The sequence below is a fragment of the Rhea americana genome, unplaced genomic scaffold, assembly GCF_003343005.1.
Source record: "Rhea americana isolate MKP2758 unplaced genomic scaffold, rheAme1 scaffold_181, whole genome shotgun sequence".
Classification (NCBI taxonomy): Eukaryota; Metazoa; Chordata; class Aves; order Rheiformes; family Rheidae; genus Rhea; species Rhea americana.
Window position 1 is genome coordinate 433131 of NW_028185939.1, and position 14384 is coordinate 447514.

General features: G+C 55.5%; 1 protein-coding gene across 1 annotated transcript; it reads left to right on the forward strand.

The window, feature by feature from the left end:
• Positions 1–943: 943 nt before the first annotated feature.
• On the forward strand, positions 944–1680 carry HS3ST6 (heparan sulfate-glucosamine 3-sulfotransferase 6). Its single transcript, XM_085302001.1, has one exon. It carries the CDS (start codon positions 947–949, stop codon positions 1556–1558), a length of 612 nt encoding a protein of 203 aa, XP_085158127.1. The 5' UTR covers positions 944–946; the 3' UTR covers positions 1559–1680.
• The last annotated feature ends 12704 nt before the right edge of the window (positions 1681–14384 follow it).

The following is a 14384-nucleotide window of genomic DNA, read 5'->3' on the forward strand; positions in this document are numbered from 1 at the left end:
GGTGGGTGCCCACTCCCTGCGCTGCCCTGGGGGCAGCAGCGGCTGAGCCCACCCGCTCCCAGCCCCCCTGCACTGTCCCATCCCTGCTGCAATGTCCCATCCCCCCTGCACTGTCCCATCCCCGCTGCACTGTCCCATCCCTGCTGCAGTGTCCCAGCCCCCCTGCACTGTCCCATCCCCCCTGCAGTGTCCCATCCCCGCTGCACTGTCCCATCCCTGCTGCAGTGTCCCATCCCCGCTGTACTGTCCCATCCCTGCTGCAGTGTCCCAGCCCCCCTGCAGTGTCCCAGCCCTGCTGCAGTGTCCCAGCCCCCCTGCAGTGTCCCAGCCCCCCTGCAGTGTCCCATCCCCGCCTGCACTGTCCCATCCCCCCTGCAGTGTGCCATCCCCCTGCAGTGTCCCATCCCCCCGCAGCATCCCAGCCCCGCTGCAGTGTCCCGGGCTCCGCAGGGACCTGCTGCAGCCCAGGTGCAAACCAGGGCAGACCCAGATCGGCGGCGGTGGCGGAGAGCTGTTGCTCGTCTGTGTCCTTCCCGGTGACGCGGCGCTCCGGCGCGCTCCTTGCGCAGCCGAGCCGCGGGCAGAGCGCTGGGCGCCGAGCTCGTGCCCCCGCTCCTCCCCTGTACAACGTTGCCCGCTTCTGATTCTTTTTTTTAAAAAAAATCAGAGGCGTTTTTCCGGATGATCCCCCGGCGGTGCGTGTCCCCTTGGATRTCTGCCAGAGGCGCGAGCTGGGCAGCGCTGCCTTTGCGGGAGGGTTTTGGAGAAGAGGAGGTGCCGGGGGGGGGGTGGACCCGGCAGCGTCCCCTGCGCCGTGGCGGGACGGGAGGGCGACGAGGCTCTCGGGGAGCAGCTGGGCATTTCTGCCTTGGCCTCGGGGGCTCGCTCAGCTTGTCGGAGCAGCCCCGAGCCCGGACCGCTGTCCTTCTGTCTCCCCAGGAGCCTGATGCCGCGAACGCTGGAGGGGCAGATCACCATGGAGAAGACCCCCAGCTACTTCGTGACCAAGGAGGCGCCCAGGCGGATTTACAACATGTCCCGGGACACGAAGCTGATCGTGGTGGTGAGGAACCCCGTCACCAGGGCCATCTCGGACTACACACAGACGCTCTCCAAAAACCCCACCATCCCCAGCTTCCAGGCCCTGGCCTTCAAAAACGTCAGCACGGGACTGATCGACACGACCTGGAGCGCGGTGAGGATCGGCATCTACGCCAAGCACCTGGACAACTGGCTGCAATACTTCCCGCTGTCGAAGTTCCTCTTCGTCAGCGGGGAGAGACTCGTGAGCGACCCGGCTGGGGAGATGGGCCGAGTCCAAGACTTCTTGGGGCTCAGGAGGGTGGTGACGGACAAACATTTCTATTTCAACGAGACCAAGGGTTTCCCCTGCCTGAAGAAGCCGGAGGGCAGCAGCCGGCCCCGGTGCCTGGGGAAATCCAAGGGCCGGCCTCATCCGAAAATCGCCTCGCAGGTGGTCCGGCGCCTGCAGGAGTTTTACAGACCCTTCAACATGAAGTTTTACCAGATGACCGGGCAGGACTTCGGGTGGGACTGAGGCGGCCGCGGGCTGCGGCGGGCTGCCGGGAGCTGCCGCCCGGCTCCTGCCCTTGTTCTAATTTATACGGGACTTCTGGCGAGAAACGGACCCTTGCGGGGTAGAGAGAAATATTTAAGAAACCGAACCGCAGATGACCCCCTCTGCTCCCTCCCCCCCTTTTCCCCAACCAGATTAAATATTCTTCCGTATAACGCTTGCTAATCTCTGCGCCCGCGCGGAGCCGGCGAGCGGGAGCCCGGGCGGCRCCGGCCCCTTCGGGCCGCGGGGACGAGCCGCGGCGGGGGGCTGCGGCCGTCCCGGGGGGCTGCGGCCGCCCCGGCCCGCCGCGCTGCTCCCCTGCGGGCCGCCTGGCTTCTGCCACCTCTAGTTCGGCCCCTTCCACCAAACAGGGTGGGGAGAAGAAAAAAATGTAAAAAGTGACTTTCATTTACTGAAGAGCGCGTGGGTCCCTGCRCTGCTCTCAGGGGAGTCGGTGGATTTTCCCACTGACTTATAGCAACCACTGTGAAGCCCAGATTTTGATTTTATGCCTCTATATTTGCGACATTCGGTGCTGCTGGTTTTTTCCCCGTGTTGGCCGTGCTGCGTTTCCTATCGGTTTCTTTTTCTGGCGTCCGTGTGCGCAGAACAAGCTGTGGGCAGAGGAGCGGCGAAGGGGACGGCGGAGCTCGCCGGCCTCCCTGCGCTGGGCTTCACCGCCTTTCGTCTTCTGTTTATGAACGCGTTTGCAAAAAAAACCCAACAGATCACTCAATCTGGGACCGAAGTCGCTGCGGGGCGTTCGTGCACGTGGTGAGGTAGTTTCGTGGCTTCCTGCACGGCTGAAAACCCCGGGGCGCAGCCGTCCTCTGCTAGCGCAAACCCCCGTGCCAGCAAGGGGCAGAAGCTCGGCTCGCTGCCGCGTGCTCGTGCGGGTTTTGCAGTTCTTGTGTTTCCGCAGCTTGGCCTGGACCGCGCCGGCTGGTTTTTACGGAGTCGAGTTTCCGTTCTGAGAAGGGGCACGGACTGCCGCTGGCCTGCCGGTCCGGCCAGACGGCAAGCCCCGAGCGCCGTGTGTTGTTACAGACTGGAGACAGCCTGGAAGAGCCTCCCCGTAAGAACAGCAGTGAGCAGCAGTAGTTTGGAATAAACGCCAGGGCTGGCGTTAGGGAGGGGGACTGGCGTGTCCCGCGCGTTCCTGTGCAACCTAGCGGGTGAAGCGGGGCATTTCTCRCCCTTCGGGTGAGAATCCCCGGAATTTACCCGGGAAGGCAGAGCAAACGACCGCCCCAAACTCCGACCATTCAGCTCAGTAACCTCGGCGGGTTTTCAAATCTGCAGCCCTGACGAGGCTGCAGAAATTAGTTTAAACTGAATTAACTACATTTCCGTTAATTAAAGGTGGGGAAAACATTTCATTAACCTTCAATATCTTATTAGTGACTTGTGTTTGTCTCTTTAATGAGCTAATTACGTGTTTTGCAGGGCCCTCGGGCCCTGCACTGTTTGCCAATAGGCCCTGGCTCCGCGTTTCTCCGCCGTGCCGCGTGCCGGGAGCTCGCCGTCCCCGCGAGCCTGCGCACGGCCGGGTGTGGAGCCCCGGGCGCGCGCTGCAGCCGGCGGCTTCGAAGGCCAGGAGAGCTCAGCTTGAGCACCCGGGGCGCTGGAGAAGAGCAAGCAGCGCTGCGAGCCGGACCGCTTTGCCCTTGCGCGGAGCCGCAGCTTGCCCGCAGTCGCTGCTGCGGGGGCTTTTGCTTGTCAGCAGGACCCAGCGTGCAGCCGGGCGAGGAGGAGGAGGAGGAGGAGGAAGGAGCRGGTCCCCCGGGCYGGCRGGCGCCCCGTCCCAGCCGCRGGGATGCCGCCCGGCCGAGGCGCCCCGGGGCTGGAAGCGCCCCGGCCGCCAACCCGCTGGGGGTTGGATGTCGGAGCCGCTGGAGCCCGTTGTCGGCCGCGCTGGCGGCTCCGCGTGATGGACTGCGCTCTGCTTGTTTAGGTTTTGTTTCCAGCCACGACATTCGACCAAATTATTCTCCGCAAAGGGCTTTAAAGTTTCCCAAGTGCCTGTGAAAGCCTGGAAACGCTGATAGTGATCCTATTTCTCAGCTGAGTGACTGCATTCAGCCCAAGCCATATTGATATGCAAAACGTTAAGGGTCCGGGGTCTAAAGATGGTTTCTGTCTGCCCTGTGAAAGGGAGCCATACTTTTTTAAAGCCCGGGCCTTTCTAAAGCCGCACAATACCATATAGACTATGCCATTTAAAGCATCTGAAGCGACCCAAAACGTATTGAAAGCTTGCTTTGCAGACTCATTAAGACTACTCAATAGGTTCTGGCAAATACTGTGCCAGGACTGACCGCACGGATTAAGACTTTTGAAGTGTTACACAAACCCCCTGCTTAAACTAATTGCTGCCCCACGGCTCCTGAGGTCAAGTATTTGTATTCATTGCCTCCGAGAGGAGCCACTTGTGGGTCTGCCCAGGTGAAGCCGGCACTTCATTAGCCGGAGATGGGGAAAGGAGCCGTGGGGCGGAAGGGAGCCGTGGGGCGGAAGGGAGCCGTGGGGCTCACCCCGCGCCCGGGCTTTGGGCTCTGCTGGGTTGAACCGCTGCCTCGTTCACCTCTCCGGTGGGGTTGGGGCCGGCTCGCCGGAGCTCGCAGGACCCGGCCGCGTTGAGCAGCGCCACGGCTCCGTGTTTGCTTTAGCTCAGCATCCGTTTCTGTGGCCTTCTGGCTCCCGGCGCCCTCCCGAAACGGTTTTGGAGCCGGATCCTTGGGCGCGGGGGCTGTCGGGGCAGATGCACTGAGAAGAGAAAGTGTCTGAAATCGGATCTGCGGCAAGCGGTGAGGGGTGCTTTCCTCGCGCGCGGTCCCGTCCCGGCGTCGTGCCGGGCTGCAGCCTGTGCGCCCTGCCGCCGCGCACCGGCACCCTCCGAGCAGCAGCGGCTTGAAATGCAGCGGCAGCGCCGCGGCGCTTTTCCCTGTCGCCTGCTTTGCGGCGCCGCTGCAGCCTTGGGAAACCGCTGCCACGCGTGAAACGAGGCAACGTTRTCCCGTGGCAGCAGTAAAACCACGGCAGGCCTGGGCCGCGCTGCCAGCACCCTGCGCCCGGCGCTGGCGGCACTGCCGCGTGTGCAGGATCGGTGCTCTGAGAGCCCCGCGGGCTGCGGGGACAGACAAGCTGAGTGGGTGCAGAACAACCTCCGTATTTTTTTTTTTTTTGCACAAGATCCCTGAGAATAAAGGTGCAAAAGACGGTGGCGAAGCCGTGGCGACRTCTCCTGCGCGGTTGTTAGTGCGCCCCGGGGGGGTGGCACACCTCGGAGCGGCTCGGGAGCAACGCGCTCCCTTCCCTCCGGGGRCGAATCTCCGGCGACGGTCCCCACCCCGCCACCAAAACCGCCTCCCCGGGGTGGGAGCGGAGGAGCCCGCGGCGCCGGGAGCTGCAGGGGGGGGATGCGCCGGCCCTGCTTTGCCTGGGAGAGCTCCCGCGGCGTCCCGCTCACCCGGCTCCCGGGGCCTGGCGTCGCCCGCGGTGCAAAACCAGCACCGTGCCTGTCCCTCGTAGCCCTTGCTCTGGAAATGAGGGAAAACGGACGGTTATCCCCTATCTGGGGTCTTCCCCCGCRCCCGATTCCCAGGGTTTCTGCTCGCCAGCCACGTCTGCCTGGTGGGAAGCGATCCAACCCCCCCCCCCGGCTCTGCCAGCGGAGCCGAGCGCGCTTCACTCAGAGCCACGAAATTCCCCGCTTTCCGGCGAAAGGAACCCTCAACGGTCCCATGATCAAAGCCGGGGCTGAGCGCCGGGGCCGCTGAATGCCACCGTCCGCCTCCTCCTCCTCCTTCCTCCCCCCAAGCCAGCCCGGCCCCGTTCACAGCAGCTTTCCCAGCTTGAAACCCCCCCGTCTGTCAACTCCGATGACATGGTCAGTGCCGGGGCTCCCTCCGCCTCCACTGCGCTCTTTTATCTTCAGAGAAAAAAAATCACAATAAAAGCTAAAATTAAACTTTAATACTGTAATGCTAYGGAGGGCTGGAAAAAAGCAGGGGGAGAAAGGGGCTCCTGGACGGGGCGGCAGTGCCGCGGGGCTGGGAGCTCCCGCACGGCCTGCCCCTGCCCACAGGGCTCAGATTTTTGGGGGGTTTTACAGATTTGGGGATCGGGGAACTTGAGCAGCCTCCTCCCTGCAAGCACACGCTGCCGCCGCCGGCGGCGGGAGGAGCTGCGAGAGCGGAGAGGCTTCGCAGCGATTTCCATGGTTTGTGATTCTTCTCAAGAGGGGAAGAGAGGCGAGTCCAGCATCAGCATCGCCCGCGCAGGCGGCCGCTGAGCTGTCTCCGCGCCGGGCGCCGGGCGCCGATCGCCTCCTGCGTTCAACAAGACAGTTCGGCTCTCGCTGCGAAAGCGGGTCGTGCTTCGAGCTCTCGGCCGGCCGGYGGCCGCGGCGCTCGGCCCTCGCTGCTCCCGCTGCTCTCTGCCGGGCAGCGACGTCCCGGTGAAACACTGGGCACAGCGGAGCGACGCGCTTCTGCCGAAACAGCATTATGCAGATTTTACTCTGCAAGAAGTGCAAGAATTCACGGACATTGAATAAATTCCACAGACATTAACCATGCTCACGGAGCGGCGCCTTCGGGCACATCCCGCCTGCCTCCTCGCCCCGGCTGCGCTCACGTGAAGGCAGAAAGCTCCTTGCAGAGCTTTTTTTGTGCGTCCCCTCCGGGGCAGCCCCGGCGCGTTTCGGGAGCGAGCGGCTGGCCGCCCCCTTCCCTGCCAGCCCTGGCTCAAATCCCCAGCCAGGCACACGGCAGCCTTTGGCTCAGTCCTCCACTTTATCCACACGCAGTGGTGCTGGCTGGGCTTATTTACGGCTCTGATCAATAAATACTATCGGCAGCTGGCTATATTTCACGAGCGCAGTGCTGTACAYGTGCCTGCGACTGTATTTCAAGAGCGTAAATAATACCGGTGCAGCAGCAGAAATTAAAAGCAAACAGACATAACTTAGAACAATTTACACCCAGAGCTGAACACRGAGGGGCAGGAAGGAAATGGCATTTCCAAGAGATATAGAGCTAATTGTATGAAAATTAAGTATAATGAATAGGCGGGTTATTCAGTGCAACCCCCAAGCACAGGCGGCGGTTGCTCTTCCCCTCTGCTAGCGTTCAACCATTTCCCTCGCAGCGGTGACGCACAAGTTCTCCATAAATCAGCGGAGGTAGAAGCACATTTGCTCCCCGGCTTTGAAGAGCCGTCAGATCTCCGAACAGAGGCTTCTTGCTGGGTGATCCTCCGYGGCTGGTTCCCATTTCCTCGTAGGAGGTGGGTCTGGAGCCCATTTTGTGCGTTCAGGAAGGCTCGTGGTGGGGGAAATGAATGACTTTGCTCTGCTGACAAAAAGAGTCTTGACACCACGAGCGCCGCGTGCCATTAAAATCCCACTGACACAATCATTTGCTCGGAAGACGAACATATTGATCCGGCACCAACAGCAACACGCTACGGAAAGGCCAAGGGKGTCGGGATGCAAAGGCTCCATCAGCATAACCTGGGCTTGCCGCCGTTGAGCCCAATCCTGCCTGGGTGCTCAGAGGCCTGACCCTGGCTGGGTTAAGCCCGTGATGCATTAGGGACCATGGTGCCCACCCCAGGTTCACCCTGGTCACCCTGGCATTGCCAAGCTGATCACTCCAGCAGGCATGTTGCGGCAGCACGCTCTTCTGTGCCTTTGGAGACCTTTGCAAAGTGTCGGCCCTTGCGAGGACCGTAGCCGGTAATTACACGCACCGTCCCCTCGCAAGACGGGGATGATGGAGGATGGACAGAGTGCGGGAAGCACGCGGGCGCTGGCACATGCAGCTGCTGCTGCTCTCTGCTCAGGGCCCCCGCGGGACCAGGCACCTTGGACGAAGGTCCCTGCAATGCCGGATGCCTTGGATGAAGCTCCTGTCCTGCTGGATTGGGGGCTGGCGAGGGCTGGCATCTCCCCATGAGCCTGGGAGGAGATCCAGAAAGCGCAGCACCAGCAGCAGGAAGAGTTGCTCCTTCCCTCRCAGATTTTAAGTGTAAAAGAGCTACATAGGTGAGACTTGCAGTTTGTGGGAGCAAATTTGAAGTTACAGTCTATGAGGAGGGAGTTTTCCTGTTCAGCTCTGCCCAGTTTTGACTCCCATGGAACAAGGGTTTAATGCAGGACCAGTGCGTGGTGGGACAATGTGCCGGTCTCCACGCCGAAGCCAGGGGCAGTTCAGCCGGGTGGGAGGGTTTTCATCGCCCTTCGTGCTGTGGAGCTACTGCCAGCACTGACCACAGGGGCAGTGATGTTGTTGGCCACGGTGCACCCAGCTGGGGACCAGCCCCAGGACACCCCAGGACACCAAGGAGCTGGGCAGTAAGGACTAACACCGTCTGGACATACACTAAGGACACTGTCCTCTGCAAAGGGCTTGAGTGAATGGCAGCACCTCCTTTTTTGAGAGATTCAGCACTGCTATAAACTTCTGCCTTGCTGCTGTCAGTGAGCAGCTCACAGCTCGCAGCCCATCAGCACCAGGGTCTGGGGACACCGCAGGGCCACCACCAGCTGCGTTAGCCCTTCTGGATGAAAATGTGTCCCAGTGACTTCTCCAGTCTGGCTGAGGTCTGACTTACTGTCCAAGCTCCCCCATCCATAGGAAATGCTGGCAAAGTAGAGGACGAAGACCCAAAGCAGCACCTCGGAGTGAAAAAGYGCAGCATGGGCTTAGCCTCCAGGACACATCAGTGCATCCACCTGGGAGAGGACTGCTACGAGTGTCCCGACCATCGGAGCTGCTTCAGTCGCTCCCAGAAGCTTTGGACTGACTGAGAAGTGCAAACAYGTGGCAATCCCCATCAGAGCCCGGCTCCTGTCCGCGGGCCCCTTCATCCCGGGAGGGGCCCACCGCCGTGATCTCCACCGCTGCAACACCCGGCCCTCCAGGCAGCCACGKCAGGAAGAACCTTCCTGGAAGGATTTTAAGGAATTTATTTGGCAGGTTTTTAAAGGTAATTTTAACATGAAGGTTGAGCTGGAAGATTTCTGCCTCGCTGGGCTGTTTCCACTGAGGAGCTGGCAGAAGGCAAGCTGCTGAGTGAGGAGTCAGCGCTGCCATATGGAGCTACGCTCTGGCTGGTTGCTGAAGAGAAAATCATACTGGGCCAGAACTTGGCAGCCCTTCCCTGCGGAGACCACTCGTGTGAATAGATGTTACTCATCGGCACTGCTCACTGCTACAGGATCTGGCCCCCGGTCATAAAGAAGAACTGGATTTTGGCCTCGGTTCAGCAAAGCACTCACATATGTGCTTAGCGGTAAGCGCGCGAGCGGTCCTGGTGACTCCCCAGGAGAAAATTTATGCTTGAACACGCTCTTTGCTGGGTCTGCACTTCCATCCGCCTCGCTTTTTGCGCTGTGGCCCTCCGTCCGCCTTGCCAGGGGAGGCAGCCCCCCGTGCCGGCGAAGGCCGCGCTTCCCGTCCCCGTCTCGTCTCTTCACCACCAGCCTCGCGCCCCTCGGGAATGACGCGGCCAGAGAACTGCTCCCAAATTCACTGAATTCACTGAAGTGAAGGCCCGGCGTTTAAAGACGATTGAGAAAAAAAACATTTTTGTCTGTGCTATGCAGAAGTAGTCAGTGGGTGTTCACAGCCACGAGGTCGTCCGGACGCCGAGTGCGGCAGMTGAGCTGAACGAAGCGTTGGACGCAGGTAATGAAGTCACCCACGTTCCTACCGGASTGGAGATATTTTTGAAGAGGATCGGAATTRAACGTTGAAAGTCACAAGCCCATCRCTCGGGTCGTGGCCCGGCTCCCTGCAGGGTCCCCGGTGCCTCCGGGCTTCGGAAGCGTGGAGTCGCCCGCGAGCCGCSGAGCCGGGCGGGCCGAGGTCTGCGGCTACGGCTACGTCTACGTCTGGCCTCCAGTATTTACCCACGCAAGTGCCATTTTCCCCCTTCGTTTCGTAAACGGGTAGTTAAGCACATTAGCAAGTCACGTGAGTCGGGRCAGCGATCACACAGGCAAACTCCAGAGGAGGAAATAGTGATGCATAGCAAGACRAGAACAAATTTAAGAGAATAGAACAAACTCGTGTTAGATACGAAGCRTGTTGCCAAGTCAGTGAATCTGGATGTAGTTAGAGAGGTCTACAGTATACAGAAAAAGTCTGTAATGTTTTATTCCAGGGATACATGTTTCCAGGACAAGCTGTTAGATTGACCTCTAGTGTTCGTTCTCGTAAGGGACGATTTCTCGAGAAAGTCCTGTTTTGACCCGGTCTCCTCCCCATTGCGTTCTGAACAGACTTTGCGGGGAGTTTTGTTTTCCTAACGGAGAAAAACTTAAAATGTCAGGATCAGTCTGAAGGAATTTTCTCCACAGCTGCCTGAAGGGCCGCCAGGCGTACGTGGAAATGGCGACACGCGATTACCTGTAGGAAGGGGCTGGATGCGGTCCTGGCTGCCGGCGGCAGCGGGAGGCTTGCCGCCGGCCGGGGGCGCAGCCAGCACATCAAAGATATATTTTTTCTGGAAAGCTGGGCTTGGACGGATCATTGGGATTTCACTRATGTTCTGTTCACTGAATTTTGTGGTGAGCGAAAAATCTTATTTATCCGAAGATTCCAGTTTTCCCTTACAGTCATCCCCCATCTGTCTTTGAGAGTTATAGCCTAAGTTTTCTTCCTTATGAACTGCTAGTGCGTGGTGGAAAGAGACTGAGTTTTAGAGTTGGCTGGAAACTGAAGCAACAGATCAGCACGAGGTTGGGAGTGGTTTCCCCCACTTTTGTCACTAGAAGACGCTTTTCCAATATGTTCTAATTGGTGCTGGTGAGTATCATGTTTCTCAAACTGAAATGCAGATATAATTTATTTGGTTTTGGTTTCAATGAATTGAATAGCTGAAAATGTTTGAATGGCAGCCAACCAATTCTAAATCCTTTTTTTTTTTTCCCAAAGCAACTTCCCCACTGTTAGGGAGCTGTCATTAAAACTATTTTTGATTGTTGTGTTTTCTAATTYGTGATGTTTTATTGGAAAATATTCATCATTAGTTTGCTCATAGAAGAGGAAATTCTGATCTTAGGGAAAGTGATGAGAATCTAAGTAATTTTGCTAACCTCACTGAAATTATTTAGGAATTAAGTGGGGGAGGATTTAATCTCTAAAGCCTGAAGGCTGCAACATGGCTTGGAAGCTCCAAAAAGAAGCATTTTCACTGCTACAGATTCAGGCAAGCTGAAGAGCAGGCTGATGTCTATAAAATCGCAGAGAGTCAAAGCCTCGTCTTCASAAAAACAAGGTACGTTATCAGTCTGCGAACGAACAGACAGGTAAAGTGACGGTGTGTGTCRGTGTTTTCAAACAGTGAATTCCTGTGTGGCTATCTTATTTAGACTTGTTGCAATAGTAAAAACACAGAGAAGGATTAATTTGGGACATGTTTATTCACAAACAGTGTGCAGAAAATATATAGACTACTTAATGCTAACGATTATCTTAGATTTCAGTTACAGTGTTTGCATTTTTATTAAACTTTGCGACGGCTAATTGATGTAAGCATATTTCAGTGTACAGGCCTGAACCGATGGCTTGTTTTCCTCYTTGTTGTATGCTTGCTTGCCAGCGTTACATGGTATTTCTGCTCCACCATTGCACTAATGTTGCAGAAGGAGTTAATTACTCTTGAAATAGTTCTGAATTGAAGTTGCTGGTGAATGAGCACCCAGGCCAGGTCATGGAGAAGGAGGATYGCTAACCTCCCCAGCACAGACCAAGGCAGCCAGAATTAGCACAGACTGCACTTAAGCTGAAATCAGCTGAGGTTCATGCTCATGTTCATGTTCATTTTGAATTAATTACTATGYTGCTGCAGCTTCCTGGGCCACAGAAGGTTGTGGCACTGCTCAGAATGAGAAAATTCAACTGTAACAGCACGGGAATGACTCCAACGCAGGGGACCGGGATGGGGGCCGCAGGGCAAAGCAGGAGATGGACAATGGCTCCCTGCGGTGATGGGAGAAGCGGGAGAAGGTTTGGATTAAATATCCGTTAATGCACTGAGCACCTGTTAGCTGCATCAGCACCTGCCCTACTTCTGCTCAAAAYGTCCATCATTACTCCCTCAGCACTCCCACTTCTCATCCAGTTCAGGTATCAGCCAAAGCCACTGAACAGTGAATACCTTTAATAATTTGCTGCTTTTAATGCATTCAGTCAGGCCAATTACATAAAATTACAGGTCTAGGCTTTCCATTTTACAGATTCTTTTGGTCCTAACAATGTATAAATACTAAATGAGTCCACCCAGTAAAAGYTGTGGGTAGCATAAAGCTTACAGAACAAACATTTTGATGCACTCTAGCTTTGAAGATCCTTTTGAAGATAAGACTGTCTTAAATGTCCTTACWATCGTTGAACTCAGCCGAGCTTCCCCTGCATGCAAACAATACTAATCGTTACATAACAAATTGCTAAGTGAATTCCCAAATGCCATTTGCACTCCTTGACCATACTGATGAGTGTAATTTAAATAAATCCATTCACGAAGGCCTAATTAGCAGCAACCATTCAATTTGCAGCTGTGGATGGGAAGTCTGCTAATCACAGACTGAATCCAGCAGAGTGCTAAGTGTTACTGAAGTGCGTGAGAGTTAAAATCACTCAGACTTTTCCAGGGATCAAGCACCAGAACAGAAAAATAGTGATTTTACATTATCACCCTCCTGGAGGGGCCAGTAGTGGAGAAGGGGGTACCCTGGAGGGGCCAGGGGCTCCTTGCTGCTGGGGTGGAACCTGGCATTTGGGAAGCAGCTTCTGGTCTTTCTTTTGCCTCTGTTTTTGTAGCTGTCAAATGGTGATAAAAATGCCAATTTCTTTTACAAATCACTTTGAGGTCAAATGAGGAGAAAAGCTTATTGTTTTTTGAGTAACTCTTGTTTTAGCAGGCTCTCTTTAGTGTTTGTATTATAATCCCTAACTTGGAGAAGCTGCTGATACTGTAAATTAACTGGACCCATTCAGGCTAGGGTCACTGTTTATTACAAGCGCCARCAAGGATGTTATTTGTTTGCAGTCGCCTTTGGGGTCCACATTGCCCCCTGTGGTGGCAGACGCTATAGGAATGGCAAAATTCACGGGCATTGTTGTGGGACAGGTAAGTGGAACAAATTCTCCTCTCGATGTCTGCAAGTCTGGAATTCAGCATCTCATCACGTCTCCCAGCGAAACGACTCCGTTCTCACGTCCGCCGGCTTTGTGCCTCTGGCCGGACCGGCGCACCTCCACGTGATGTGATCCTTTCCTGCCGTTCTTCCCATCGAGACGCACCCGATAACATCTTCCGAGCAGGAGCTATCATGGGAAAGTAAAATGTGGCTTTTTTTTTTTTTGAAATGTAGGCATGCTGAAAATAGGAGCCGGGAGTGGGAAGTAAACCACAAGGCAAAACCACCCCATCATTAAGTGTCTATTCAGGCTGCAGTTGCGCCGGGATGGGGCACAACAGCACCCTTGTTCTAGCGGCTTTGAAACTGCACAAAGCCCGTGGCCCTGGCCGGGGGACTGCCAGCCGCGTCGGGTTTCACCTGCCCTTGGTGCCTGCGGCAGGGAAGGAGCTAAACCTGGATGAAACCTGGAGGAAACAGTGCCTGTGCTGGCCAGGAGTACGGCATCCTAGCTCAGTTCAGCAAAGCTTGATTGATAATAGCATTCATGTCCCACCAAAACATTGCTGAAATGTTAGGCAAAGTCAAGGTGGAGATGCTGCAGACCTCATTTCAGGGAGTTTTCTTTTATTTATTATTATTATTTTTTTAAGTTGCAGTCACAGTGGTAAGAAAAGATACCCATGCCTCTCCGCATGAGCCCTGCTTCCCACTTTACTGGAAACCCATCACCACGTTAATTATCTTCTGCTCGCTCATTAGCTTGATATAAATAACAGAATTAATAGAGAAATAGCCACATGCTTGTTCTATTTATGGGACATTTCCAACCTACAGAATGAAGTTAGAGCCACGATCGTACTGTATAAAAGGTGAACTAAAAAATACTTGGGCTGTCACTAAAAAATACTCGGGCTGTCAGCTCCCTGGCATGCTGTTTGTCATCAGCACAGTATAATTATCRGGGACTTTAGTGACCCAATAAATACGAGAGCACAGGTGGTATCCATTTTCAGCTGTTTAATTGAAGAAATGAAAGATCCTGTAATACAGAGTCAACACAGAGAATTTGTCAGGCTACGCTAAAAACTTCAATAGCTATAACCTTAAGGTCATAAAAATCACCGATCAGGAGTAAAACATTTTATGGTACAGACATGAAGAGTATTGACTTTTTTTAAAAAATAATTTTATATGCTATATAAATGGTCAGAACAGCCCACTCCAGCCTTCGGCGTGGCCTGAAAAAGTCAGGAGTGCTGTGTTCAAATCAATACAAGTAATGCCTTAAAACATAAATTTTAATGCATTTGTGAAATACAGGTAGCTTGGAGCTACCACCAAAACAAAAATAAAGAAAGAAAGAAAACAGAGGAATGGGGAATGGTTATTCCAAAGCTTTCCAAAATTTGCTTGGACGTTTAACGTGCTGCACACTGAAACTTTTAACAAAATAAGGGCGACTTTTGCCGACTGGGCGGGTGCTTYGTTAGCAGCGGCGGGCCGGGACCCGCGAGCGAGCGCTGAGGAGCCGGGAAGAGCGCTGGGGAGGGCGACGGCGCGCGCGRATACGACCCGGCGGGCGCCGAGGGGCCGGGAAGCGCGCTCTCCCGGGAGGAGCTCGTCCTCGGGAAACGGGCCCTGCTTCGGCGC

Coding starts and splice junctions, on each gene's coding strand:
- HS3ST6 (XM_085302001.1), top strand. CDS start 947: ATGCCGCGAACGCTGGAGGGGCAGATCACCATGGAGAAGACCCCCAGC.